At 48.8% G+C, this 26,278-nt stretch overlaps 1 protein-coding gene across 3 annotated transcripts in view; it reads left to right on the top strand.

Moving 5' to 3' along the window:
- ZFAT (zinc finger and AT-hook domain containing) overlaps nt 1–26,278 on the top strand; it is a 156,640-nt gene that overhangs the window by 11,654 nt on the left and 118,708 nt on the right. For all 3 annotated transcript variants that reach the window (XM_005215319.5, XM_002692602.7, XM_010811924.4), the window contains exon 2: nt 5,734–5,910. In XM_005215319.5, coding sequence (XP_005215376.3) covers nt 5,734–5,910 — 177 coding nt within the window. The remainder of the gene's footprint in view (nt 1–5,733; nt 5,911–26,278) is intronic.

Here is a 26,278-nt window from a genome sequence, read left to right on the forward strand (position 1 = left end):
TTGTTGGGAGTCCAGCCTCCCAGGCTCTTAGCCCATGCTGCGTCTCCATCAGAACCTGGGAATGTCTCTGTGTTTCACTATTGAAAGACTCACATTTTAACATCTCTAACATCTGGAGGTGTCTTACAGTTGATGTGATAAGACTCCTGCATGCCTTAATTTATTTGGTAGCATTTTAATCTTCTTTTAGTCATATTGTAAAGTATCCATGCATCTGAAGATAGATGCTGTCTAAGATTTGAGGAAATAGGATAATGAAACCCATTTCACGGGAGTGTCGTGCAGATTAGACACGCCTGGCCTGAGCCTTGCGTGCTGCCAGCTCATGGTGGGGGTGTGATTGATTTAAACTTCCGACTCTTCTCCTGCTTCCTCTTTGAATTCCTTTATTTTGGTTACAGCGAGTTCTCAGAAAGTGCGATGGTGATGATGATGTTATATTAAGCATATCCACAGCTCGTTAAAAGTTGTGCGAAACAGACTAAATGGAAGGAAAGTATTTTGATCAAGCCCGGGCCCCCTTTCCTGAAGATAAAGGGAAAGAGTATTTTCGATTGCAGTAAGCTGCACAGTGTGAGGGTTTACTCCCGCCTTGGGTGTAACAGCAGTCTGGCTGTGTGTTACTAAAGTGTTTCCACTCCTGTTGGGATGCTGCCAGCCTGTAAGAGTTTAATAACTTAAGGGCAAGTGAACAACAGGAAGACAAAACCTAACTCCAAAGGAATCTGCCATCCGACTTTTTTCATGAGGTCGGCAGTTTAATAGGATCTTAGCTTAGTCTGTTGAACTCTATTTAAAGTTGATCAATCCAAGTAAAAGACGGTTAAAAAGCAGAGGATGGCATACTAATCGAGGAGAGGAAGGAAGAGAGCTTTGTTTTTACACTATAGTTTTTAAATAGAGAAATCTCATAGTCTGGTAATGAGCATTCTGTCTCCTTATGGTCATCAATAAATATCTGGGCTATTTGTAGTCATCAGCTCACCTGACATTTATCGAGCACCTACTGTGTTCCTAGCGGCAGCCAGGCTGAGAGGAGGATGGCTAATGTTGGGTCTGGCGGGGCTCCGGCGGCAGGTGGTGTGGGGGGTGGTGTGGGGGGTCCTGGGGCCGATCCCCTTCTCCTCCCGGAGGTGGGCAGGGGCCTGGACTGAGCCCTGCTGCCCCCCGGGAGCTGCCTCACTCCAGCCCTGTGGGACGCAAAGACCTCTCAGATGTGGGGCCGCTGCTAATGCCGCTTCTGTTAGACAACATCCTTTGAGTTTATGCTCAGGGTCCCTGTCTGTGACACGCGATGTCCCCTCTCACTTCTCTGTGGGGAGCCCAGCACTGGGGGGTGGAGGGAGGGAAGAGGCCTCAGGGTGCTGGGAGCCCTGGGGGGACTTTGGGGACGTGTAAGTGGGGTGCCCCTGCCTCTTTCCCTCCCAGACTCACAGCAGAAGCTCCGTGCTCCGGGATGCTATCCTTCCCAGGGGCTGGTCAGCTGTTGTCTCTACCCCGCACGCTTCTGTGTTATCCGACTGTTCGACAGCTTCGCCCTGTGGCTCCTGTAATAATTAATAACAGTGATTTTAAACGGGGGCGCCGAGGGCCGGGAGACCTGGAACACCTGCATCCTGCTCTGCTCTTCCCATCCCAACAGGAGATGCCCTTACATAGGACAACAGCAAAATTCTCCTTGACCGTGGGCTGGGCTGGATGTGCTGGGAGCTGGCCGGAGCCCGAAACTTCAGCTCAAGGCTGGACTAACCTTCGCTGGTTTCCTCGGGGGCCCGAGATGTGGGGAGGGGTTCCTCAGGAGCAAGCCAGCTCCAGCTGCCTGATTCCAAAGGGGCTGCCTGATTGCAAAGGCGGGGGCGGGGGGCCCAGCCAGCCCACACCTGTGACCCATCAGCGCCCAGGGGCGCTCCCCAGGGTCCCAGCCACCCTCCCTGGACTGCAGTCCCGTCCAGGTTGTGGCCTTCCTCTGGGAGGAGTGGACAGAGGCACTCGCTCACTTGTCTCTGGTGCCCCAGGCAGGGTAAGCAAGTTCAGAGGTCACAGGCAGGACCCAGCTCTTCCTGGCTGGGAGTGTTTGCAAATCAGGGTTCAGAAATGAGGACTTGTTGATGTGGTTATTTTAAGATTTTCCATTTTAACAGTACAGAGTAGCTGGTTACAAACTGGCAAAAAAAATCACAGAAATTGAGTGCTCAAGCTCCAGACTTCTGTGACTTTCCTTGTGCTGAACACGCCGTTTCCCCTCCCGAGTCCTTTTGATAAGGATGAGTGCACAGTAATTGAACCTAAAAATGCAGCCAAATTATAGCATCTTCATCAGAATTAGATGACAACATAATTATGCTTGTATTTCAGGGTATAAGACCTTTTTTTTTCCCTCTATGCGTCTACTATGAAAAAATGAGAAGAGCAGCTTTGTTGTTATTTGGGTAGATGAACAGTTCTTCATGTCCTGGGGCCGCAGCCCGACGTGCCCATTCCCCATGTTTCCGCGTCTTGTCTGCGCTGTGGTTTGAGCATGTCCCTGCAGGGTGCACGGCCTCCTTCCGAGTCAGAGGCCTGGGGCATGTTACAGACGCCATTCCAGCGGGGACACCGCGGATGGGGCGGCACTCATGACAGCAGAGACGAGCTCATCCACCTGCACGGCTCTGGGGGCCGTGTGGTCCGGCCGGCTGTTGTGTAGCCGTGCTCCCATCAGTGCTGACCCGGGAGGCCGTGTGGTCCCGCCGACTGTTGTGTAGCTGTGCTCCCATCAGTGCTGACCCTGTTGTGTAGCCGTGTTCTCATCAGTGGTGACCCTGTTGTGTCACTGTCTTCCCATCAGTGCTGACCCCGGGAGGCCATGTGGTACATTATAGAGCTTGGGGCTGCTGCTGCTGCTGCTGCTAAGTTGCTTCAGTCGTGTCCGACTCTGTACGACCCCATAGATGGCAGCCCACCAGGCTCCTCCGTCCCTGGGATTCTCTAGGCAAGAACACTGGAGTGGGTTGCCATTTCCTTCTCCAGTGCATGAAAGTGAAAAGTGAAAGTGGAGTCTCTCAGTCGTGTCTGACTCTTTGCGACCCCATGGACTGAAACCTACCAGGCTCCTCCGTCCATGGATTTTCCAGGCAAGAGTGCTGGAGTGGGGTGCCATCGCCTTCTCTAGGTCAAGCTGGGTGCCCCCTGAGGCCAGCCTTTCTGAGCCCCAGGCCTGCAACTGTAGCTGAGAGCTCAGGGAGCACGCAAGGTCATGCACGCAAGGACTGGCGGGTCCTGGAGCCAGTCTGGAGCCCTTGGGCACCCGAGGGCCCTTCCCAGGTCCGCTTTCAAGATCCTTTCAGTGCCTCCTCTGGGAAGCCTTCCTAGCACTTTAGCCCAGGATCTCTGCCTTCCCTCTGCCCAGCGTGTCTGCTGTTTACAGCAGCGTCTCGGCTCAGACGTCCCTTGAACAGCTACCCCGGGCAGGCTGGAGGAGGCAGCCTTGGACAGGAGGCTGCCCTGCCTGAGCCACTCAGCGCTCATCACTTGTTGCCACAACCTGAATGCTGTGTGTACCTGTCACCTCACTTCTCAACCTTCCTGATTTTTAAACTCATGTAAACAGGAGATTCAAGAGACTTGGGTTCTGTCTCTGGGTCGGGAAGATCCCCTGGAGGAGGAAATGGCAACCCACTCCAGTATTCTTGCCTGGAGAATCCCACGGACAGAGGAGCCTGGTGGGCTGTAGTCCATGGGGATCGCAAACAGCTGGACATGACTGAGAACGCACACATAGACTCATTGTAGGAAATCCAGAAGTGACTATAAGAAAAGAGTCCAGCAGGCAGGATCCTTTCTGCCTGGCCATCTGTTCTTCCATCCATCACCCATGAATCTGTCTCTCCCTTAGGAACAAAGTCACGCACCTGTCGAGCTGTGGTGCGTCCCACTCTGTAGAAGTGAACGTTCATCCTGAGCATTTTCTGTGTCATCCAGGATTCTTCCCCCTTTGGTTCTCAGCGGCTTGTGGGACTGCTCTGGGGGACGTGTCCTGGCATGCCCGCTGTGGAGCACGCAGATGGTTTCTGGGACTTGTCATCCTGAATGACCTCTGTGTTGAGCATCTCTGCGCAAAGTCCTTGTTTGCATTTTGGACGATTATGAAGCCAGATATCAAGAAGTAGGACCACTGCTCAGAAGTCATGAGCGAGCGTCTTCGGGGCTCTTGGCCCCTTGGTTGGTGGCAGGCGTGTCTCTGTCAGCATTCAGGGCCCGGGTCCTGCAGGGGGGTGCCAGGCCGGCCTCCCGACGCCGCAGCTTCCCTGGCCTCAGCGCAGGTGTGGGCTGCCTCCCCACCTCTGTCTCCATTCCATGCTGCAGCCTCTCCTCTGTGACAGTCGTCCTGGGTCGGGTATCCTTGTCTCTGCCAGCATCCTGGGGACTCCAGACCCAGCACTGGACCCATGGTGGGCATTTGGGAAGTGTGCCGAATGACACAGATGGCCATGGCCAGGAGGCATCCCGGGCCGCCCAGGCCTTCGGGCTGTGGGGGATCCTGGGCAGTGGGTTAGTTAACAGGCGGTGCCATCGCTTGGTCACGTGCAGATGTACAAGTAGTCTTATCTGTGTGGTCTCCAGACAGTGCTTGGTGTGCCTGGGGACTAAGGGGCCCTCACAGGAGCCCTGTGGTCCCCCAAAGTGCTGCTGTTACCTGTCTTAGAATTCCCTTTTCTCCTGAAAGCATAGCAGGAATCAAGAGTAAGTCCAGGCTACTTGGGTAATAGTTGCAGTGAAAACTCTACGACGCGGTTGTTCTGGGCGGGTCTGTCTCCCCAGTGGGCTGGTGGCTCGTCTGTGGAGGACCCCACGCCCAGTTCATCTGAGTCCCGGACGCCTGACGTGGGGCCACCCCGTGGCCACTGCTCCACAGACGCTGAAATGACCCAGACAGCACTTGGTATGTGGTTTGGGGATTATGTTCCTCTCTGGAGTGATTTTCACTTCAGACTCGGTTGACTACAGGGAGAAGTGTTTTAGCTTTAACTTGGAGGCAGCTCAGCTCACGGTCTGCAGCCAGAGTTCATGTCAGCAGGCGGCAGAGTCCAGGCTTTGACCTGGGCAGGTTGCTTCTTCTCACAGCCTCAGTGTCCTCAGCTGTGGAATAGGGATGACAACCCCCTTTGCCTAAATCGTAGGGGTCATTGTGGGGTCAGCAAGACACTCAGTGAAAATGACATGGCCTCTTATGACGAAAGGCATCTATCACTGAAATCTCTTCTTGTTTTGGAAGCATTTCGGGTTCCTTAGGAACGAAGCATTTCTTGGAAAAAATAAAATATCGATTGGTGGTATTCACGAGAGACTTTCATTGATGAAGCAATGTTCTGCTTTGTTAAATTTCCATTTCGTGTGTTATTTGGTGAAGAATTCTCGTAGGTCATTACCCTGCATGCTTATTGGTGGAAAAGCCCTTTCTTTGAAGGCAAGAGAGGGACTTGGTTTCTGGGACCCAGGCGCCTCCTGGGCACCACCCTCACTGTGGCAGCACCGTGCCAGCCCACTGCCTCGTGAAATTCCAAAGAAAGAATTTTCTGGCAGCCGGGGCTGCATAAAGCAAGCAGTGAGCTGCCTGGCCAGACGCAGCCTGTGGGAGGCTGGCCATCGCTCAGATGAGCAGCCTTCAGTATTTTTTCTTTGGCAGTTGGACGCAACCACTGTTTTTTGTGAAGATGAAATGACATATTTTGCTTTTGTTTCTTTTCCTTACAGAAAACCCAGCCATCTTCATGTGTAAATGTTGTAACCTTTTCTCACCAAGTCAGTCGGAACTCCTCTCCCACGTTTCTGAGAAGCACGCAGAGGAAGGGGTTAATGCGGATGAAATCATCATTCCCCTCAGGCCTCTGAGTACCCCTGAGCCCACCAACCCAGGCAAACCCGGAGATGGTAAGGGGGCTGGGGTGCTGGGCGAGGGTGCCTGTAGGCGGCAGTGCTGCTTATTTGCTTTCAAATACTTTGCTTCTAGGGCTTCCCTGGTGGACTAGTGATAAAGAACCCGCCTGCCAATGCAGGAGACGAGGGTTTGATCCCTGGGTCGGGAAGATCCCCTGGAGAAGGAAATGGCAACCCACTCCAGTAGTCTTGCCTGGACAATGCCATGGACAGAGGAGCCTGGCGGGCTACCGTCCATGGGGTCGCAAAAGAGTTGTGCACGCTGGAGTGACAACAGGAACAAGAACAACAGCTTTGATGCTGTTTCTGTCTGGCAGGTGTAGGGCCTCAGAGGAATCCAAGTTTCCAACCAGAAGCCACAATAATTTCCATTTGTAGATCTTCTCAAATAGGATTGTGTCTCTGAATTCCCTGTACCCAGTCTTTATGGGTGCTTCTCCAGTGTCTGGTCGGTATATGGAGGGATGAATGAATGACTGAATGAAAGGAGTCAACACCATCCCAACAGGGCAAAAAGCACAAGCTTGTTGTCAGAGAAGTGTGGGTTTAACCCAGTTCCAGCACCAGCTCCTGTATTACCTGAAGCAGGTGATGTTTTCTCTGAGCCTCACCCTGCTCACCTGAAAAATTAAAACAGATCAGCCTGTTTCAAGGGGGGGCTGTGAGGATGAGGTCAGAGATAGGGCATAGCACCACGGGTGATGCCTGGTACAGGGAGGACAAAAGGGAACCATCACGATAACATACGTCATGAGTGAATAAGTATAGATAATCTTAGAAACATGTGGATGGCCCATGTGTACCTGGAGCAAGGATTCCCGTCGCAGAATCCTTCAGGTTCACAGTCCGTGTCGGACGTGAAATACACTGGTTTGCAGTGTCCAGACACCTCCCACTGAATGGCATCAGAGGCAGCAGGTGGCTGGATTGGAAGAACTGTCCAGGCACTGTAATTAGGTCCCTGCAGACAAAGAAAATGTATAGTATGGGAGGAACAGCTGCAGGCCAGAGTCAGAAAAAGCCCCCATAAAACTCTTTTTCCGTGATGAGAGAGGATGGCCAGTCCCCTGTGCCTAAGCTCAGTCTGTGGCAGTAGACTTCTCATCGCAGGATTCGTTAGTTACAGTAATAATCCAATTGCTCTTTCCTGGGAATATTCAGGCTGGCATCTCGGAACGGGCTGGCTTATTGATCATCCGTCTGACACCGTTAACAAGGAGAGACTCTAGACACAAAGTGTTTTGGTTAATGAGTCCCTCTGGCCATTCCCAGGGTGCTCAGAGAAGCTTGCCTGACAGAGGATTGAGTTGTCGGGAAGTTAGGAGAAGTTCTATTTAACTCTTAGTGGCATGAGGAGAAACTGAGAGAAGCCAGCGTCTGAAACTCCTAATGGCAAGTGAGGAGGGCCAGGAGGTGTCTGCGTCGCCGTCACTGATCTGGGTGGTGTGTCCGGGGCGTTCCTCCTCCCCTCCCGCCAGCCCGGGAGACAGGGCTGACCTCTACCCGCCAGAGGAAGCTGGAGTGAGGGGGCAGGTTACACATGATTGCTTTGGGGAGGAAGAGCATGGGGGTGGGGGAAGGTCTGTGTCAGACACTGAGCATCTGCCCCTTGACCTGATGAAAGGATGGGCAGACAATCCGAGTAGACCTAATGGCCATCAGGTATGTAAAAAAGTGCTCAACATCACTAATCACTGGGGAAATGCAAGTCAACACCACTGTGAGCTGTCGCCCACCTCCCAGTTGTGAGAATGGCTGTCATGAAAATGAAAAGAGGTAACAAGTGTCGATGAGGGTGTGGAGAACAGGGACCCCTCCTGCCCTATTGGTGGGAATGTGAATAGGCGCAGTCATTGTGGAAGGCAGTAGGGCAGGTCCTTAAACAACTAAAAATTGCACCACCACGTGATCCGGCGATCCCACTGCTGGGCCTGTGTTCAAAGGAAACAAAGTCAGGATCTTAAAGAGATAGCCCCGTCCCATGCCCACTGCAGTGTTAAATCTCCGCTTATCTTTGGTTTCACTTCCCATGCTTTCTCTTACTCTTGGTCAACCGTAGTCTAGAAATCGTAAATGGGAAAATTCCAGAAATAAAAATCACATCAGTTTTAAATTGCACGCTCTTCTGAGTAGCGTGATGGGCTCTTTCCTTCCTGAGGCCCTCACCCGCTGACATGACATCATCCTGAGGTCCCCACCCACTGACATGACATCATCCTGAGGTCCCCACCCACTGACATGACATCATCCTGAGGTCCCCACCCACTGACATGACATCATCCTGAGGCCCCACCCACTGACATGAGATCATCTAGAGGTCCCCACCCACTGACATGACACCATTTGAGGGTCCCACCCACCAACGTGACATCATCCTGAGGTCCCCACCCACTGACAATGGCATCATCATGAGGCCCCACCTACCGACATGACATCATCTGATCCTGACATCCACCCAGGATCACGTGGAGCAGGTGACCCTCCCTCTGACACATGGTCAGAAGGTTATAGCAGCCTCACTCCATCACAGTGCCTACACCATTCACTTAGGCATTTCTCATCTCACATCATAAGAAGAAGGGTGAAGTGGGACTCCTAAGGCAGTCCAGTGGTTAAGACACCATGCTTCCACTGTTGGGGGCGCAGGTCCAATCCCTGGCTGGGGAACTAAGATCGTGTATCCTGCAAGCCAGGCGGTGTAGCCAAAAAGGAAAAAAAAGGAAGGGTGAATATAGTAAGATGATGGCAAGAGTGAATGTTGACATTCTAGGAATCAGCGAGCTCAAATGGACTGGAATGGGTGAATTTAACTCAGATGACCATTATATCTACTACTGCGGGCAGGAATCCCTCAGAAGAAATGAAGTAGCCATCATGGTCAACAAAAGAGCCCTTAATACAGTACTTGGATGCAATCTCAAAAACGACAGAATGATCTCTGTTCGTTTCCAAGGCAAACTATTCAATATCACAGTAATCCAAGTCTGTGCCCCAACCAGTAACACTGAAGAAGCTGAAGTTGAATGGTTCTATGAAGACCTACAAGACCTTTTAGAACTAACATCCAAAAAAGATGTCCTTTTCATTATAGGGGACTGGAATGCAAAAGTAGGAGGTCAAGAAACACCTGGAGTAACAGGCAAATTTGGCCTTGGAATACGGAATAAAGTAGGGCAAAGACTAATAGAGTTTTGCCAAGAAAATGCATTGATCATAGCAAACACCCTCTTCCAACAACACAAGAGAATACTCTACACATGGACATCACCAGATGGTCAACACCAAAATCAGATTGATTAAGTTCTTTGCAGCCAAAGATGGAGAAGCTCTATACAGTCAGCAAAAACAAGACCGGGAGCTAACTGTGGCTCAGATCATGAACTCCTTATTACCAAATTCAGACTTAAATTGAAGAAAGTAGGGAAAACCACTAGACCATTCAGGTATGACCTAAATAAAATTCCTTGTGATTAAACAGTGGAAGTGAGAAATAGATTTCAGGGCCTAGATCTGATAGATAGAGTGCCTGATGAACTATGGAATGAGGTTTGTGACATTGTACAGGAGACAGGGATCAAGACCATCCCTATGGAAAAGAAATGCAAAAAAGCAAAATGGCTGTCTGGGGAGGCCTTACAAATAGCTGTGAAAAGAAGAGAAGCGAAAAGCAAAGGAGAAAAGAAAAGATATAAGCATCTGAATGCAGAGTTCCAAAGGATAGCAAGAAGAGATAAGAAAGCCTTCTTCAGCGATCAGTGCAAAGAAATAGAGGAAAACAACAGAATGGGAAAGACTAGAGATCTCTTCAAGAAAGTTAGAGATACTAAGGGAACATTTCATGCAAAGATGGGCTCGATAAAGGACAGAAATGGTATGGACCTAACAGAAGCAGAAGATACTAAGAAGAGATGGCAAGAATACACAGAAGAACTGTACAAAAAAGATCTTCACGACCCAGATAATCACGATGGTATGATCACTGACCTAGAGCCAGACATCCTGGAATGTGAAGTCAAGTGGGCCTTAGAAAGCATCACTACGAACAAAGCTAGTGGAGGTGATGGAATTCCAGTTGGGCTATTTCAAATCCTGAAAGATGAAGCTGTGAAAGTGCTACACTCAATATGCCAGCAAATTTGGAAAACTCAGCAGTGGCCACAGGACTGGAAAAGGTCAGTTTTCATTCCAATCCCAAAGAAAGGCAATGCCAAAGAATGCTCAAACTACCACACAATTGCACTCATCTTACATGCTAGTAAAGTAATGCTGAAAATTCTCCAAGCCAGGCTTCAGCAATACGTGAACCGTGAACTTCCAGATGTTCAAGCTGGTTTTAGAAAAGGCAGAGGAACCAGAGATTAAATTGCCAACATCCGCTGGATCATGGAAAAAGCAAGAGAGTTCCAGAAAAACATCTATTTCTGCTTTATTGACTATGCCAAAACCTTTGACTATGTGGATCACAATAAACTGTGGAACATTCTGAAAGAGATGGGAATACCAGACCACCTTAACCTGCCTCTTGAGAAATCTGTATGCAGGTCAGGAAGCAACAGTTAGAACTTTTTCCAAATAGGAAATGGAGTATGCCAAGGCTGTATATTGTCACCCTGCTTATTTAACTTATATGCAGAGTACATCATGAGAAATGCTGGACTGGAAGAAGCACAAGCTGGAATCAGGATTGCCGGGAGAAATATCAATAAGCTCAGATATGCAGATGACACCACCATTATGGCAGAAAGTGAAGAGGAACTCAAAAGCCTCTTGATGAAAGTGAAAGTGGAGAGTGAAAAAGTTGGCTTAAAGCTCAGCATTCAGAAAATGAAGATCATGGCATCCCGTCCCATCACTTCATGGGAAATAGATGGGGAAACAGTGGAAACAGTGGCAGACTTTATTTTTTTGCTTTCCAAAATCACTACAGATGGTGACTGCAGCCATGAAATTAGAAGACGCTTACTCCTTGGAAGGAAAGTTATGACCAACCTAGATAACATATTGAAAAGCAGAGACATTACTTTGCCAACAAAGGTCTGTCTAGTCAAGGCTATGGTTTTTCCTGTGGTCATGTATGGATGTGAGAGTTGGACTGTGAAGAAGGCTGAGCACCGAAGAATTGATGCTTTTAAACTGTGGTGTTGGAGAAGACTCTTGAGAGTCCCTTGGACTGCAAGGAGATCCAACCAGTCCATTCTGAAGATCAGCCCTGGGATTTCTTTGGAAGGACTGATGCTAAAGCTGAAACTCCAGTACTTTGGCCACCTCATGCGAAGAGTTAACTCATTGGAGAAGAGTCTGATGCTGGGAGGGATTGGGGGCAGGAGGAGAAGGGGACAACAGAGGATGAGATGGCTGGATGGCATCACTGACTCGATGGACCTGAGTCTCAGTGAACTCCGGGAGTTGGTGATGGACAGGGAGGCATGATGTGCTGCGATTCATGGGGTCACAAGGAGTTGGACACGACTGAGCGACTGAACTGAACTGAACTGAACTGAAGATGTTTTGAGAGAGACTACATTTACATTTATTATATTATTATAATTGCTCATCACCCTCAAGATGATGTCATGTCAGTGGGTGGGGACCTCAGGATGATGTCATGTCGGTGGGTGGGGGCCTCAGGAAGGAATTTTATTATTAGTTATTATTAGTCTCTCACTGTCTGATAAATTTAACTGTTTCTTTGATATGTATGTATAGGCAGAAACATAGTACTTACAGGGTTCACTACATTATAGGGTACTTACAGGGTTCAAACCACAGTTTGTGGTTTCCGGCTCCCACTGGGGCTCTTGGAAAGTGTCCCCTGTGGATAAGGAGAGACCCCTGTGTTCATAGTAGGCGAGGTACGAAAACAGCCTCAGTGTTCATCGGCAGATGACCGGATGCAGGAAATAAGATGCACACGTGGCCGTGCACACGCAGTCGGGACGATTATGCAGCTGTGGGAAAGGACGCCTTGCCATTTGCTGTGTGGATGAAAGTGGGGGACGGCGTGCTAAGTGAAACAAGCCAGGCACGGACAGATCCTGTACGACCTCACTTATCCGTGGAGTCGACAGCAGCCGCATCCATGGACCAGGCGGTAGCGCAGTGGTTGCCTGGGGGTGGGGGAGATGGGGGGCTGCTGGTCAAAGTGCACGAGCTTTCCTGTTGGATCTAGGGATCTGACAGCCAGCGCGGCGGGTCTAGCTGACAGCACTGAATTGTGCACTTGAGGTTTGCCGAGAGAGCAGATCTTAACTGTTCTCGCCCGCATGCACAGAACGGTCTCTGGAAGGTGGTAGTTGTGTGCATGGGCTTGATGTGGTGAGCACATCACAGTGTATACGAATATTAAACCATCTCGTACACCTTAAAAACCCACACTGTACAACCTAAATATATACAGTTTTTGTTTGACAGTGATGCCTCAATAAATCTGGGGCGGGGAAGAAATCTGCCTGATGTCAGGGCTAGGCTCAGCCCCCCGCCCTGTGCCCCCAGGTCTGGGAGTGAGCAAGGCTCCCTCATCCTGACCCGTCAGGAGCCCTGCCTTCACCACGGCCACCTCCCTGCTGAGCGGTTGAGGGGCCTCAGCTTCCCAAAGAGTGTAGCTTCACGGGCAGATGGAACCATGGCTTTACTCAAGAACTTAAAATGTGTGTGTCCCTGCCTCAACGTCTATAAACTCAGAAAAACAGATAATCTCTTTTTGTAAAATTCCTGTGGCAGATGGTTGTCATACAGATTAACATGCAAAGAACTCAGAAAGGCTGTTAAGAAAGCTCTTCATTCTATTTTTATTCAACTTTGCTTATTAAGAGTTCTCCTCCTCCTAGGGACTTCCCTGGCCATCCAGTGGTTAAGATTCCTTGTTCCCAACATGGGGGACCCGGGTTCAATCTTTGGTCGGGGAACTAAGATCCCACATGCTGTGCAGCCACATTAAAAGGTTTTTCCTCCTCCTGAAATGAAATGTGAGTAAGAGATATATTAATTTGAATTTTTCATTTCATTTCTAAACAATAAAGGAATAAGTCATAATAAAGCAGGTGGGCTGAAGTCCATGGGGTCCCTAAGAGTCGGAGACGACTGAGCGACTTCACTTTCACTTTTCACTTTCATGCATTGGAGAAGGAAATGGCAACCCACTCCAGTGTTCTTGCCTGGAGAATCCCAGGGACGGGGGAGCCTGGTGGGCTGCCGTCTATGGGGTCGCACAGAGTCGGACATGACTGAAGCAACTTAGCAGCAGCAGCAGCAGCAGCAGAATACACATGGATATATGCATGTCAGTGTTGGAAGGTACACGTGTTCTGACTTTTACACCTTCCCTCCTCACCAGTGTTTGTGAGAGGTGTCCCTATGGGCCGTCCTGAATGCCTCCCTCCTCCTGGGAATGCGTGCCCTGGCCCAGGTGGGGTGGGAGGCCCTCCTCGGGGCTCCTGCAGCCCCCGGGCCCCCCCACGCCTCAGTCTGTCTTCCTGTCCTGTGCTTGCAGGGCGCATCGGAGAGGGGCCTTGGGCTGTCCCAGGTCCTGCGCGGGCCCCGACACGGCCCTGATGGGAAGACGCAGTCGCCTGTGTTGTGGGTTATTTTCCTCCCAGCAGCCTTGCTGCTCGTCTGTCTCACGGAGCGTGTGTTCCGTTGCGCCTGTCACCCCTCATGCAGGAAGCTCTAGTGGCTAGCCTTCATCCAAACCTCTCCGACCTGGAAACCCTTCTGACCGGCACGAGCCCCCTTACATTCTCTGTGGCGTCGCGGGTGGCGTGAGGGCTGCGTTGGGGACCCGTTCCTCCTCCTCCTCTGGTACTTCAGGCCCCCAAGAGCCGTGAAGATTCTCTAGACCCCAGACCTTTCTCCTTAGAGCTGCACAGGAACCCATTCCCATAAAGCTCCCCTGCACTCCTGCAGGCACACCCCGGGGCTTTTCCTGGGCCCTGAACCCACCATGTAGGTAAAGCTGTCAAAGCAATCACGCCGTTATACTTTTATTTTCAATTAAAGAAGTAATAACACTTTGCTGGAAAAATGTTAAAACAATATACAGTGAGGAAGGTACATCTCCTTAACCATCCCTCCGAGATCCTAGAAATACTAAAACTGAATCCAGCCTCTGAACCCCGACAGGGAACTAAATCTCAGGGACAGAGTTTTGGGTGGAGTAAGAAAGAGCAGCTTTATTGCATTGCCAGGCAAAGGGGACACAGCAGGCTAGTGCACTGAGCATTCAGTGTCTTGACCTTAAAGGGGTGTTGATTCTGTAGCAGTGGTTCAAAAAGGACGTCAGCAGCTCGTGGACATTCTTTTGACTGGTTGGTGGATGGCATCCATTGCCGAGGTCCAGCCCCGGCTGATGCAGGGTATTCGAAGGGGAGATGGCGTCGGCGACTATTTACATATTCATCAAAGATATAAAGAGTAATAGAATGAGGATAGCTCAGTAGGAAAATTCAGTGGAGAAAAGAGGCTGAGTAGCTTGGTTTACGCGGGAAATCAATATAACCTGTGATACCAGGTTAGCTCTGACCACGGAGGCCGCAGGCGCCCTCTCGAATAGCGGAAGGTACCCCACCTTAGACACCTTCTCGAGTGGGTTTTAGAAGCCCAGGCAAATAAATGGTCGCAGAGGACCTCTGCACTCCAGATGGAGACTCAGCTGGAAATTGAGGAGAAAAATGACATGGGGAGACCAAGCTTTGGCAAGCAAGGCCCGTAGCTTTATTTTCAACAGGGGCTTTTATACCCTAAGTTACACATAGAAGATAATAGGGGATGCAGAGTCAGCAGTCTTTGATCCTTATCAAAAACCAGGGTTTCTTTCCTGCAAATTTATTGTATACAAATGGTTTAGGTGATTTACATCATCTTCTGGCCAGAAGGCCTATTAACATTTTATGATTCTTGACAAAGACTTATTTTCTCTAAGAGTAATTATTTTAAGGTTTGGCGCCATCTTCCGAAGATGTTAGATAAAATTGTATTCCTATAGGGCGGATGTGTAATGGGTTTACAACAAAGGAAAGAATTTATTACCTTAAGGGTCTAAAGTTGCTAACACCAAGGCCACTACTTATTTTTTCTACATACCAACTATATTAATTAATACACATTCAAGGATACAATACAGGGGATGTGAAAACTTGGCAACAAGCATTGGCTCATCAATGAAATCCTTTACTAGTTTTATTCTGACAGTTTCTAACTCTCTGAGAGGCTCCAAGCTATTTGAATATCTTAAGCTTCCCGTGCCTCTCGAGGCTGGGAGGAGTCCGGGTAAACTTGTCAGGCAAGTTAGAGAGCTATCTGAGGGGTTTGGATTTAAACACTCCTAATTGCCCAGGAAATTTATTAATTGGAGCTGTAAGTTAACTCTTTGACAGAGAGAGCGAGATGGTGGTGGGGGACAGCCCCCAGTAAAGTCAGAGGTGAGAGCACAAAGCAATAAAGAAGGCAGACTCTGGTTTTGGGGGTAGATGCTCGAGAATATCCAGGGGGACTCCTGAGGCTCGATCCTGCCTTTGCGTATGCCGAGCCTCCTTCCTCATGACCTTTGTCACGCGTGGAATGCCTCACCAGCTCCCGGCAGTCCATGTCATCACGCTTATGACTCCAGCCCACCTGGGGTCCGCAGTGCTTGTGGGCAGCGTACCATTCATTCCTCTCACCTGGTAGGAATGTTAGTGTCTGCAAAACAGCTCAGAGACGCTGCTGTGGCGCTGTGCACCCCTTGAATGGGAGCCAGGAGCCTGCAGGAAGGCGGCACTGTCGCTTCTTTTGACTGTTCCTCCCTAGTCTGTGCACCTCCTTCCTTCCCTGATTAGCAGATAGCTGTCTGAACCTGCCTGATGGAACTCAGGGAAGGTCATGGAACGAAGCCCATTTCCTATAATGAAGAAGAGAGGAAGACAGAAAGACGTTTGTGCCCAGAAGCCCCACAGGTCCTGCTCAGTTTCAGTATCACTGCTAACAATTAAGTGTGTTCCTAGACATTTCTATATGCATATGTAAGCAGATAAACTCTCTGTTGTCTTGTTATTTAGCAACACAACTGTCAGCATTGTATGAATAGCCTGCCACTTCACTACCAACACGTCTCCAAATTCTTTTTATTGTCTGTATTTCATTCTATGGGTAATTCTTAATTTATATAACCTTTTTTTTTTCCTGATGATATATATCTTCTCCCCAGCTTTGTGTCATTATAAACAAGGTCACAGATAAGGTTTACATAAAATCCATCATTTTAAAGTATATAATTCAGTGGTTATTAGTATATTTACACTGTAATGCAACCATCACAGCCACCCAAGAAACCCTGTACCCATTAAGAAGTTGCTCCCATGGTTTGCCGTTTCCTTCTCCAGGGGATCTTCCTGACCCAGAGATCAGACCCATATCTCCTGCTTTGATGGGTATATGCTCTACCACTGAGCACCTAGGAAGCCCCACCAGGGGCTGGGGTAGGGGCCAGTGGAGAATGACCATTAGTAAATACGGGTTTTCTTTGGTGATGATGAAAATATTCTAAAACCAGACAGTGGTGGTAGTTGGACAACTCTGCAAATGTATAAAAATCACTGAATTGGACACTTTTAAATTTAAGGATGAATTTTATGGTAGGTGGTACCTACCAAATTTTATGGTATGAATTTTACATCTCTGTAAAGGTACTATTACCAAAAAAAAAGTCACTCTCAGTTTTCCTTTCTTCTATACCTTGGCAACCATTAATGAACTTTTTTTCTCTTTGGTTTTGCTTTTTTTATAATTTTATATGAATGGAGTCATATCATATGTAGTCGTTTGTGCCTGGCTTCTTTCATTGAGCATGTTTCCAGGTGGTAGTCTGTACTTCATTTTTTTTTTTTTTAAATGGCTGAATAACCTTTCATTGTATGGATTGGCCACATTTTTTCAGCTCATTGATTTGTTGACAAACACTTGGGTTATTTCTTCTTTCTGACGATCATGAGTCATGCTTCTGTAAACACTTTGTAGGAGCATTTGTGTGGCGTAGAAGCATTTGTATAGATACAGATTTTTCTTAAGTCTGTACCTCAGAGTGAAATTGTTGGATCATAGGCTAGTTCTGTGTTTCACTTTTCGAGAAGAGGACTGCAAAACTGTTTTCCAACCAGATGAAGCCCTGGACCCATTCCTGTTGTCTGTTCCTGTTAATATATGAGGGGTTCGATTTCTCCGCAGCGTCCCCAGCACTTGTTAGTTTTCCTGTGTTTGTTGCTAGCCATCCTTGTGGGTCTGGGCTACTATCACATGGTGGTTCTGATTTGCATTTTCTTGATAATTAATGATAGTAAGCACTTAGGTCTTTGGGGTATATGTTTCATTTCTGTATTCTATTTCATTGTTTCACTCCCATCTTTATAATTTCTGTTCTCCTCTTGCGTTGCATCTAGTTTGCTTCTAGTTTTTCAGTTGGCAGAGTAGGCTACTGATCTCCTTTCTTCTTTATTTAACATTTACAGCTTTAAATTGGCCTCTAAGCACTGCTTTTGCTGCATCTCATTAGTTTTGGTCTGTTGCGTTTTTCTGCTTTTCCATCTCAATGAATTTTCTAATTTCCCTTATGATTTCTTTTTTGACTCATTATTTATTTAGGAGTGCCATTTAATTTCCATTTACTTCTGAATTCCCCAAATTTCGTTCTGCTCTTTATTTCTTTTTCTTTTTCTAAAAAATTATTTATTTATTTATTTATTTAGGGCTGCCCTGGGTCTTCACTGCTGCACGCAGGGGCTGCTCTCTAGCTGCGGTACTCGGGCTTCTCAGTGTGGTGGCTTCTCTTATTGCAGAGCACAGGCTGTAGGGTGCACGGCCTTCCGTAGTTCCAGTGCATGGGCTTAGTTGTCCTGCGACATGTAGAATCTTCCCGGACCAGGGATCAAACCTGTGTCCCCTGCACTGGCAGGCAGACTCCCAACCACTGGACCACCAGGGAGGTCTTTTTCTGTATTTCTAATTTCAGTCCTTATAAACTTATTGAGAATTGACTTATGGCCAATCCTTGTGGTCTAACCTGGAGAATGTTCCTTGTGCGCTTGAGAAGAACTTGTATCCTGTTCTTGATGGGTAGGCATGTCGTATATGTATGTGTTAGGTTTTGTTGGTTTATAGTATCGTCATGTCTTCTATTTCCTTGCTGGTGCCCAGATTTTATAATTGAGGAACATGTGTTTCAGAGAGTAGAGGAGTTAAAACAGCATATTCAAGGTCATCTGGTTCAAGGGTCCCCAACCTCAGGGTCTGATGCCTGATGATCTGAGGTGAGGCTGATGTAATAGCAATAGAAATAAAGTGCATGATAAATGTAATGAGCTTGAATCATCCCCAGACCATTCCCCCTCTCCCCTCTGGACCCTAGTTTGTGGAAAAATTGTTTTCTGCAAAACCACTCCCTTGTGCCAAAAAGGTTGGGAACTGCTGCTCTAGTAAGTTGGAGAGTGAGATCTGGGTACGCACGCTTGCATGTTTGTTGGGCTGCACCGCACAGACCTGCAAGCCCTGTACTCACCCAGCTTCCAGATCCAAGAAAGAGCCTAGAGTCAGCAACAGAGGCGTTGGTGGTTTAATGGATGGGGTTTACACGTCTGAAGCAGGGCCCTGGAGCTACACGTCCCTGTGTGTGGCGGACAGCGGGCAGGACTTGGGGGCAGTCTTCACTTCTGAGGGGAAGGGAGATGTCCAGTAGTAGGGCAGTTGATGTCGGTGGACTCATTAGTTGCTGCAGAAACTGGTAGAGGGGCACGCCCCTCACCGCTCCACTAAAAAGCTCTCATTAGCTGGGGTGGGTATAGATGAGGGTCACTCACATCAGGAGGGCGTAGATGAAGCCGCCCTCTTGGGCAGGGGATGGACAGAGAGCAAGGGAGCAGCCACCTGGAGAGGCCTGGCCATGCACTGCCCCACTCCGCACCCCGAGCGGCCCTCACAGTCCTGGCAGTCCGTCTTCTGCGATATTCCTGGGGTCAGGTATGCTGGGGGCACTGCACCCAGACACCACAAACCCAGTGCAGACAGCTGCAGCCAGGGCGTCGAGAGGAAGGTGTCTAGTATGCTAAGGACAGCCCTTTGTCATGGTGTGGGCAGATTCTGGAGCCGGGTGCTTACAAGGTCAATGGCTGCCACGCCCTGGCCGTTATAGGGAAAGTCTAGCCACCCCTGGTTGTCTCACACCCCCAGAGCCACCCCCTCGGGGAGGGGAGGCCCAGTTTTAATGGAAGCATTCTGGTGGCCTCGCCAGGAGTCAGCAGTCAGAGGACAGGCTGCCAGCCCGTGTTGTGTTGGGTGCCATTAGAGGTGACCCCTTAGGTCTTTCCAAACAGAAAACAGTTAATCCCATTTCACTCCAGACAGCCCAGCCCGGGGAACTCACAGGCGGTCAGCCATATGGTGACCCTTACCAACGGGGTCCTTCTGACGTACTGGCCCGTGGGACAGGAAGGTGGAGGGTCTTTCCGCACCATGGCCATAGTCTCCACGTTGGCACAGTAGCTGGTCGACTCTTCATGGGAGCCCAGAGGAGGCGGATGGTTGTGTCTCACTGGAGACGCAGCAGTTAGACTCATTTCACAGGGAGGCGGGATGCTGCTCTGTCCTTAGACTTCCTCCCTCAGACTAGGGACGAAATGTAAGATACCCGATAAGTACAGCACAGGGGAGAGTGTGACCATTAAGCCAACACAAGCAGTGACCCCAGCTGAGGCAATACCACCTGTAACTTTTGAACCCACCTGCCAACACAGGAGACCTAAGAGACGCAGGTTTGATCCCTGGGTTGGGAAGATCCCTTGGAGGGGGAAGTGGTTACCCGCTCTAGTATTCTTGACTGGAGAACCCCATGGACAGAGGAGCCTGGTGGGTTATGGTCCATAGTGTTGCAAAGAGTTGAATATGACTGAAGCGACTTAGCACACAGTTTGCAGTATAGTTCAGAAAACCCTGAAGTAATATAAGAACACATCTAAAACCCTGTATACAATGGCCACCAATTTTTACCTTGGATATCTGAACTATGCTGCTTCATTTTGGCTTTCAAATGCATTTCCCTTCCTCAGTGGCCAAAGTGAGTGTGCAGTATGTGTCTGAAAGGCCACAAAGCAGGCTGCTCTGGTCCGTGAAGACGAAGTTAAACCGTATATACGCCAGAATGACTTCCTCATGCCTCAGTACATGCAAATTTTCCATTGTTTCCCCTTTTGATCGTAGATCTTCCAGTAGAAAGCACTGAAGATCAAAAATATTTGTCCTGTGATGCTGGGGTGCTAGCTCCCACCCCTGGTTCAGATCAGGTCTCCTGGGTCTAGGCCTCCTTTATATTCACCTGGTCATTCATGCTGGGGAAAAGCTAACCAGGTGTTGCGAGCAGGCTCAGAGGCATGTTATTGGGGAGACACTTCTTTATAGGCTCTACGTCATATCCTTATACCCAACTGTCACTGTGCACGTGCCTTTAGCAGCAGACTTGAAGCAGCAGTGTTACACGTCGTGAGCAGTCATACCCTGTGACAATTTCACTAGATAATTTTCTCTCCATCCCCAGGTGGCTCAGCGGTAAAGAATCCGCCTGCCAATGCAGGAGACGTGGCTTCGATCCCTGGGTCGGGAAGATCCCCTGGAGTAGGAAATGTCAGCCCACTCCAGCACTTCTGCCTGGGGAGTCCCATGGACAGAGAAGCCTGGGGGACTACAGTCCAGGGGGTCACAAAGAGTCGGACACGACTGAGCGACTAAACAAAACAGCATCATGGCAAAAGCACGGCTAACACAGTAACTTTCACAAATACAGACCTCAGCTAGCAAAATTAGAATTCAGTGTCCACTGAAATATAACACTGTTCTGTCTAAAATGATCCTCGTCTCCACCAAGCACAGCCAATTAAAACCAATCCATTTGCAAAATAAATCTGGTCAGTTGCCCACATAGGCTCCTCCAAACTGATTGAGGGGGGAACGAAATCCTCAAGAGTTCTTATTCCCAAGACATGGTTATTGCTAGAGTTTATCTAAAAGCTCTTTTTTTCTCTTTTACTTTTAGAGATCACAAAAGGCTAACATTCCAGAGAGTCCAGGTAGATAATTTTCATTTCGAAGGCACAATACCAGTCCCTCCTAGAAAGCTGCCTTGGGTGCTGTGTGCTCAGTCCATTTCCTCCTAGAAAGCTGCCTTGGGTGCTGTGTGCCCAGTCACATCAGCCCCTTTGCGACCAGGGATCAGGAAGTGAACCCACATCTCCTGCATTGGCAGGCAGATTCTTTACCACTGGGCCACCTGGGAAGCCCAGAATGCTGTTGATAGCTTAACCAACGACAAAAGGCTCACTGTGATACAAGAGCAGAACTGTGAAGAGGCCACTGTTCTCCAGAGCACTTGGCAGCCCCCATTCAGCAAGATCAACCTCCCTGGGATTTCCCTGTAACTTCGGAGTGCCGCACCCCCGCTCCCTGCCCCCCACCATGTTAACGGACAGGCCCCCAGACTTTCCATATCCCCCGCTCCCTGCCCCCCACCATGTTAACGGACAGGCCCCCAGACTTTCCATATCCCATCCTATATTTCCTGACATCTTGACATCTCAGTGCTCACAGGAGTCTCCTCAGTCTCCTGGCCACTCCGCTGATGGTTGGGCTGCACCTGCTTGACCCAAGCACAAGCGCAAGACCCAAGGAAGAGCCTGGTGTCAGCAACAGAGACATCGGTGGCTTAACGGATGGGGGGCTCACACACAGAAGCCGAGTCCTGGAGCAACACCCCACCACGTGCAGCGGACGGTGGGCCGGGCATGGGGGCGGCCTGTGCTCCCCAGGGGCAGGGGGTGTTGTCAGTAGCAGGGGAATCAGCGTCAGGTGGGCTCATTAGTTACCAGGGAAACCAGTTAGAGGCACGCCCCTCACCACCCCTCGGATGAGCTATCATTAGCTGAGGCCTGGGGCAAGTACTGGGCTGGCCCAGAAGTTCACTGTTACGGAAAAGCCCGGATGAACTTTTTGGCCAGCCCAATACAAACAAGGGTCACTCCTGTTGGGAGGGTGTAGACGCAGCAGCCTGGTTGGGCAGGGGATGGACAGGGAGCAGGGGAACAGCCATCCTGAGAGGCCTGACCGCGGTGTTCCTGTGGCGCTCGGGGCATAATCAGGTTCTTACCACTAAACTTCTTTTAGAAGTTATTTTCCTTCATTTACTAATTTACTTTTGACTTAAATTCTTCTTGCATACATTTTCTGTGTGTGTGTGTGTGTGTGTATGAGAGAGAGAGAGTATATACTGAAAAGTTAGTTGCCTGTGTAATTTAAAAAAGTATTTCTTGAGATTCTAATTAGATTTAGACTATTAACATGAGAACATTTCTTCAAAAGTCTTTAATTAAGAGCCCCGAGTCCTTCCTTCTCTCTTTGTCCAAGCCCATAAAATTTGAGACTTCCAGAATCTCAGTTTCCTCTCTAATGATTTTCATTCAGGTTTAACCTTCACAATTCATTTTAAGTTGAAAGATGCTGGAAACGGTTTAATTAAACCTCTAACTGTGTAGTAATTGATTTATGATTTTGGCCTCCCTTTATAACATGAAGCTTCCTAAGTCCTCTGGTTTATTTTACAGCCTTTTAATCTCTTTTGCTCATGTTGGAAGTGGTCTGCAAAAGAACTTTTCATTTTTTTCTCCCTTCTTCCTAATCAAATCTCTGGCTCTGCTCCAAGAAAAAAAATTCCCTAATGGACCAAGTTTATTCTTCCTCTTCTGTGTTTGTATGAGTATATAAAAGAATGTGTGCGTGTGAATGTGTGGTTGTATCTGTGAGTGTGTGTGGCGGTGAGTGTGTGTGTGATGGGTGAGTGTGTGTGTGCGTGATGGGTGAGTGTGTGTATGATGGGTTGAGTGTGTATGTGTGATGGTTGACTATGTGTGTGATGGGTTGCATGTGTATGTGATGAGTATGTGTGTATGTGATGGATGAGTGTGGGTCTGATGGGAGTGTGTGTGTGTCATGGGTGAGTGTGTGTGATGAGATGTATGTATATGATGGATGGGTGTGTGTGATAGGTGAGTGTGGGTCTGATTGAAGTGTGTGAATGTGGGTCTGATGAGAGTGTATGTGTGATGGGTAGGTGTGTGTGAATTTGTGTGTGTGTGTGTGAGATGGGTGTGTGTGATGGGTGAGTGTGTGTGATGGGTGCCAGGTCTAATGGGAGTGCTGTGAGATGGGTGAGTGTGTGTGATGGGTGAGTGTGTATGTGATGGGTGGGTGCAGGTCTGAAGGGAGTGTGTGTGTAATGGGTGAGTGTGTGAGATGGGGGAATGTGTGTGATGGGTGAGTGTGTATGTGATGGGTAGGTGCAGGTCTGATGGGAGTGTGTGTGTGATGAGAGTGTGTGTGTGTGATGGGTGAGTACAGATATAATGGGAGTGTTGTGAGATGAATGAGTGTGTGTGATGGGTGAGTGTGTATGTGATGGGTGGGTGCAGATCTGATGGGAGTGTGTGTAATGGGTGAGTGTATGTGATGAGTGTGTGTGTGTGAGATGGGTGAATGTGTATGTGATGGGCAGGTACAAGTCTGATGGGAGTGTGTGTAATGAGTGTGTGTGTGTGTGTGAGAGGTGGGTGAGTGTGTGTGATGGGTCAGTGTGTATGTGATGGGTGGGAGCAGGTCTGATGGGAGTGTGTGTATGATGGGAGTGTGTGTGTGTGATGGGTGAGTACGAGTCTGATGGGAGTGTGTGTATGACGGGTGAGTGTGTGTGATGGGTGAGTACAGGTCTGATGCGAGTGTTGTGAGATGGGTGAGTATGTGTGATGGGTGAGTGTGTATGATGGGTGGCAGCAGGTCTGATGGGAGTGTATGTGTAATGGGTGAGTGTGTGTGTGTGAGATGGGTGAGTGTGTGTGATGGGTCAGTGTGTATGTGATGGATGGGAGCAGGTCTGATGGGAGTGTGTGTGTGATGGGTGAGTACAGGTCTGATGGGAGTGTGTGTGTGATGAGTGACTGTGTGTGTGATGGGTGAGTACAGGTCTGATGCGAGTGTTGTGAGATGGGTGAGTGTGTGAGATGGGTGAGTGTGTGTGATGGGTGAGTGTGTATGTGATGGGTGGGAGCAGGTCTGATGGGAGTGTGTGTGTGACGGGTGAGTGTGTGTGATGGGTGAGTACAGGTCTGATGCGAGTGTTGTGAGTTGGGTGAGTGTGTGTGTGCACGCTTGTTCATCCTGGTGGAGGTGGGGACGCTGGGCTTACCCTGGGAGGGATTTGCGTGAGTCTCCTGAGAGCCGGGTTCCGGTTCTCCTGTCACTCCCGCTTTCGGATGTTTAACAGGACCTCATCTCGCTTTCCTCTCTTCCTCCCCCCACCCCCATTTCTTGATCTGTCCCATAACTGCCTCTGCTGTATCCCTGGGCGCTGGCACCGTTCACTGTCTCTTTGCTGCTGCCTGGGCTCCTGGGGACTGCACGTCAGAGAGGCTGACTGTCAGGCCTGGCAGAGTTAATGCTCCACAATTTTCCTAAATTCTTGAACTGGTGTGACTATAGATGGAGCTGCAGAGCAGGAGCTGGAGGCCTGGCTTTATCCTTGTTTTTAGGCAGAGCGGAATTTGTACTCCCTAGTTCTGTACTGGCCTTTTCGGTGTGTGAGATGTTTTAAAATGAAGAAATCGAGGAGAAAGTGCCTTAATGAACAAGAATGTGTGTACGTCGAGAAATCGCACGATCTCACAATGGACAGGCTGGGAGGGTAATAGTGTCTTCAGAGACGGCCCAAGTCAGCATATTCATGATTGGAACCAGAGTAAGGAACCCTTGCCGTTTATCCTTCACTTCTTAAGTGCTCTGCTCGGCATTTTAATGGGCTGCTTTTTATTTAATAGTGACTTTTTATAAAATAGCGGTTTTGTGTTTATTTTTTGTGTTAGGCACTGAGTCTGGGGGGTCAGTTTCTTCCCTGGTGGTCTGGTGGCTAAGACTCCACACTCCCAATGCAGGGGGCCTTGGGTTCAATCCCTGGTCAGGGAACTAGATTCCGCATGCCGCAACTAAAGATTCCACGTGCTTCAGCTAAGACCTGGCACAGCCAAATAAATAAAATAAAGTCAAGTATTAAAATAAAAGGTATACAGTCTTTATTAAAAAGAGAGAGGAGCTGAGGCTGGTGGATTTGAACCAGGTTGGCTTAACTCCCGGCCACTGTTCTCAGCAGTGCGGGTCTTGGTTTCATTCCCGCGTCCAGAATGGACCCAAGGGCCATGTGGCTCAGCAGAAAAACCCGGGCTGGGAAGAAGGAACCCGTGTCCCAGCCTTGCCCAGTTCAGTGGCAAGTTCTGGAAAACGTGCCAAGTCCCTCGAAACTTTGGGTCCTTGATTTCTTCTCCCATTGAGAAGTTACATTTGCTGCATCTATCTCAAGGTTTTTATGAAGATAGAATGAGATAATAGCTGGGAAAGTACCTCACAGACTTGAGTGATGTACAAATAAAGGGCTTATGTTATTAGATTTTTGATAATGTCGAGATTTTTTTTCATAGTGCTCACGTTGTCTTTTGATTAAATTTAAACAATGCCAGCTGGTTCTCTCTGTCCCTTGCTAGTTCGGGCCTTGGATCTGCAAGGGTGATTTTCTGACCGTGAGGAAGTTATCCCCAGACTGGATCTGAGATGGACTCGAGGTGCACCATGGCTCACCTCTTCCTTTCTGCTGGAAACTTGGGACATAGGAAATGACTTGTTTTCTAACTGCTTCCTTTCCTGTTAGGAAATGACTTTGTTCAGTAGCTCAGTTGTATCCAACTCTTTTCAACCCCACGGACTGCAGCACACCAGGCTTCCCTGTCTGTTGCGGTCCTTTAATGGACTGGAACCTGGTGGTCCGGAGTCGACGATAAGAAAGTGAGAGAGAAAGAGAGAGAGAGAAAGAAAGACATGGGGACCCAAGCTCTGATAGAGCAAGGGTACTTTATTAGCAGAAGTGTAGACTTATATATCTTTAGTAAGATGATTACTCAGCTATTACACAGGATGAAACTTTATCGATAGCCACAATATGGATAGTCTAATACATACAAGGTCGCTGACACTGAAAAGAGTCACTGCCTGTCTCATCTTATGACCTCAGTCCTGAGAACTGCGTGCAGCTCTACTTGTTCTTGGAATAGGAACTGATAAGGAACAGAGAATCCTTGAGAGATAGAAAACAGCACGCAGGAATCCTCCTGTTAAATGCTCCCTGACACCCGTCTCACTATCTCCTAGAGTTTGCTGAAACTCACATCCATTGAGTTGATTGTGGTCCCTAACCATCTCATACTCTGCCTTCCCCTTCTCCTCCTGCCTTCAGTCTTTCCCAGCATCAGGGTCTTTTCCAGTG

The sequence above is a fragment of the Bos taurus genome, chromosome 14 (genome assembly GCF_002263795.3).
Source record: "Bos taurus isolate L1 Dominette 01449 registration number 42190680 breed Hereford chromosome 14, ARS-UCD2.0, whole genome shotgun sequence".
Taxonomy (NCBI): Eukaryota; Metazoa; Chordata; class Mammalia; order Artiodactyla; family Bovidae; genus Bos; species Bos taurus.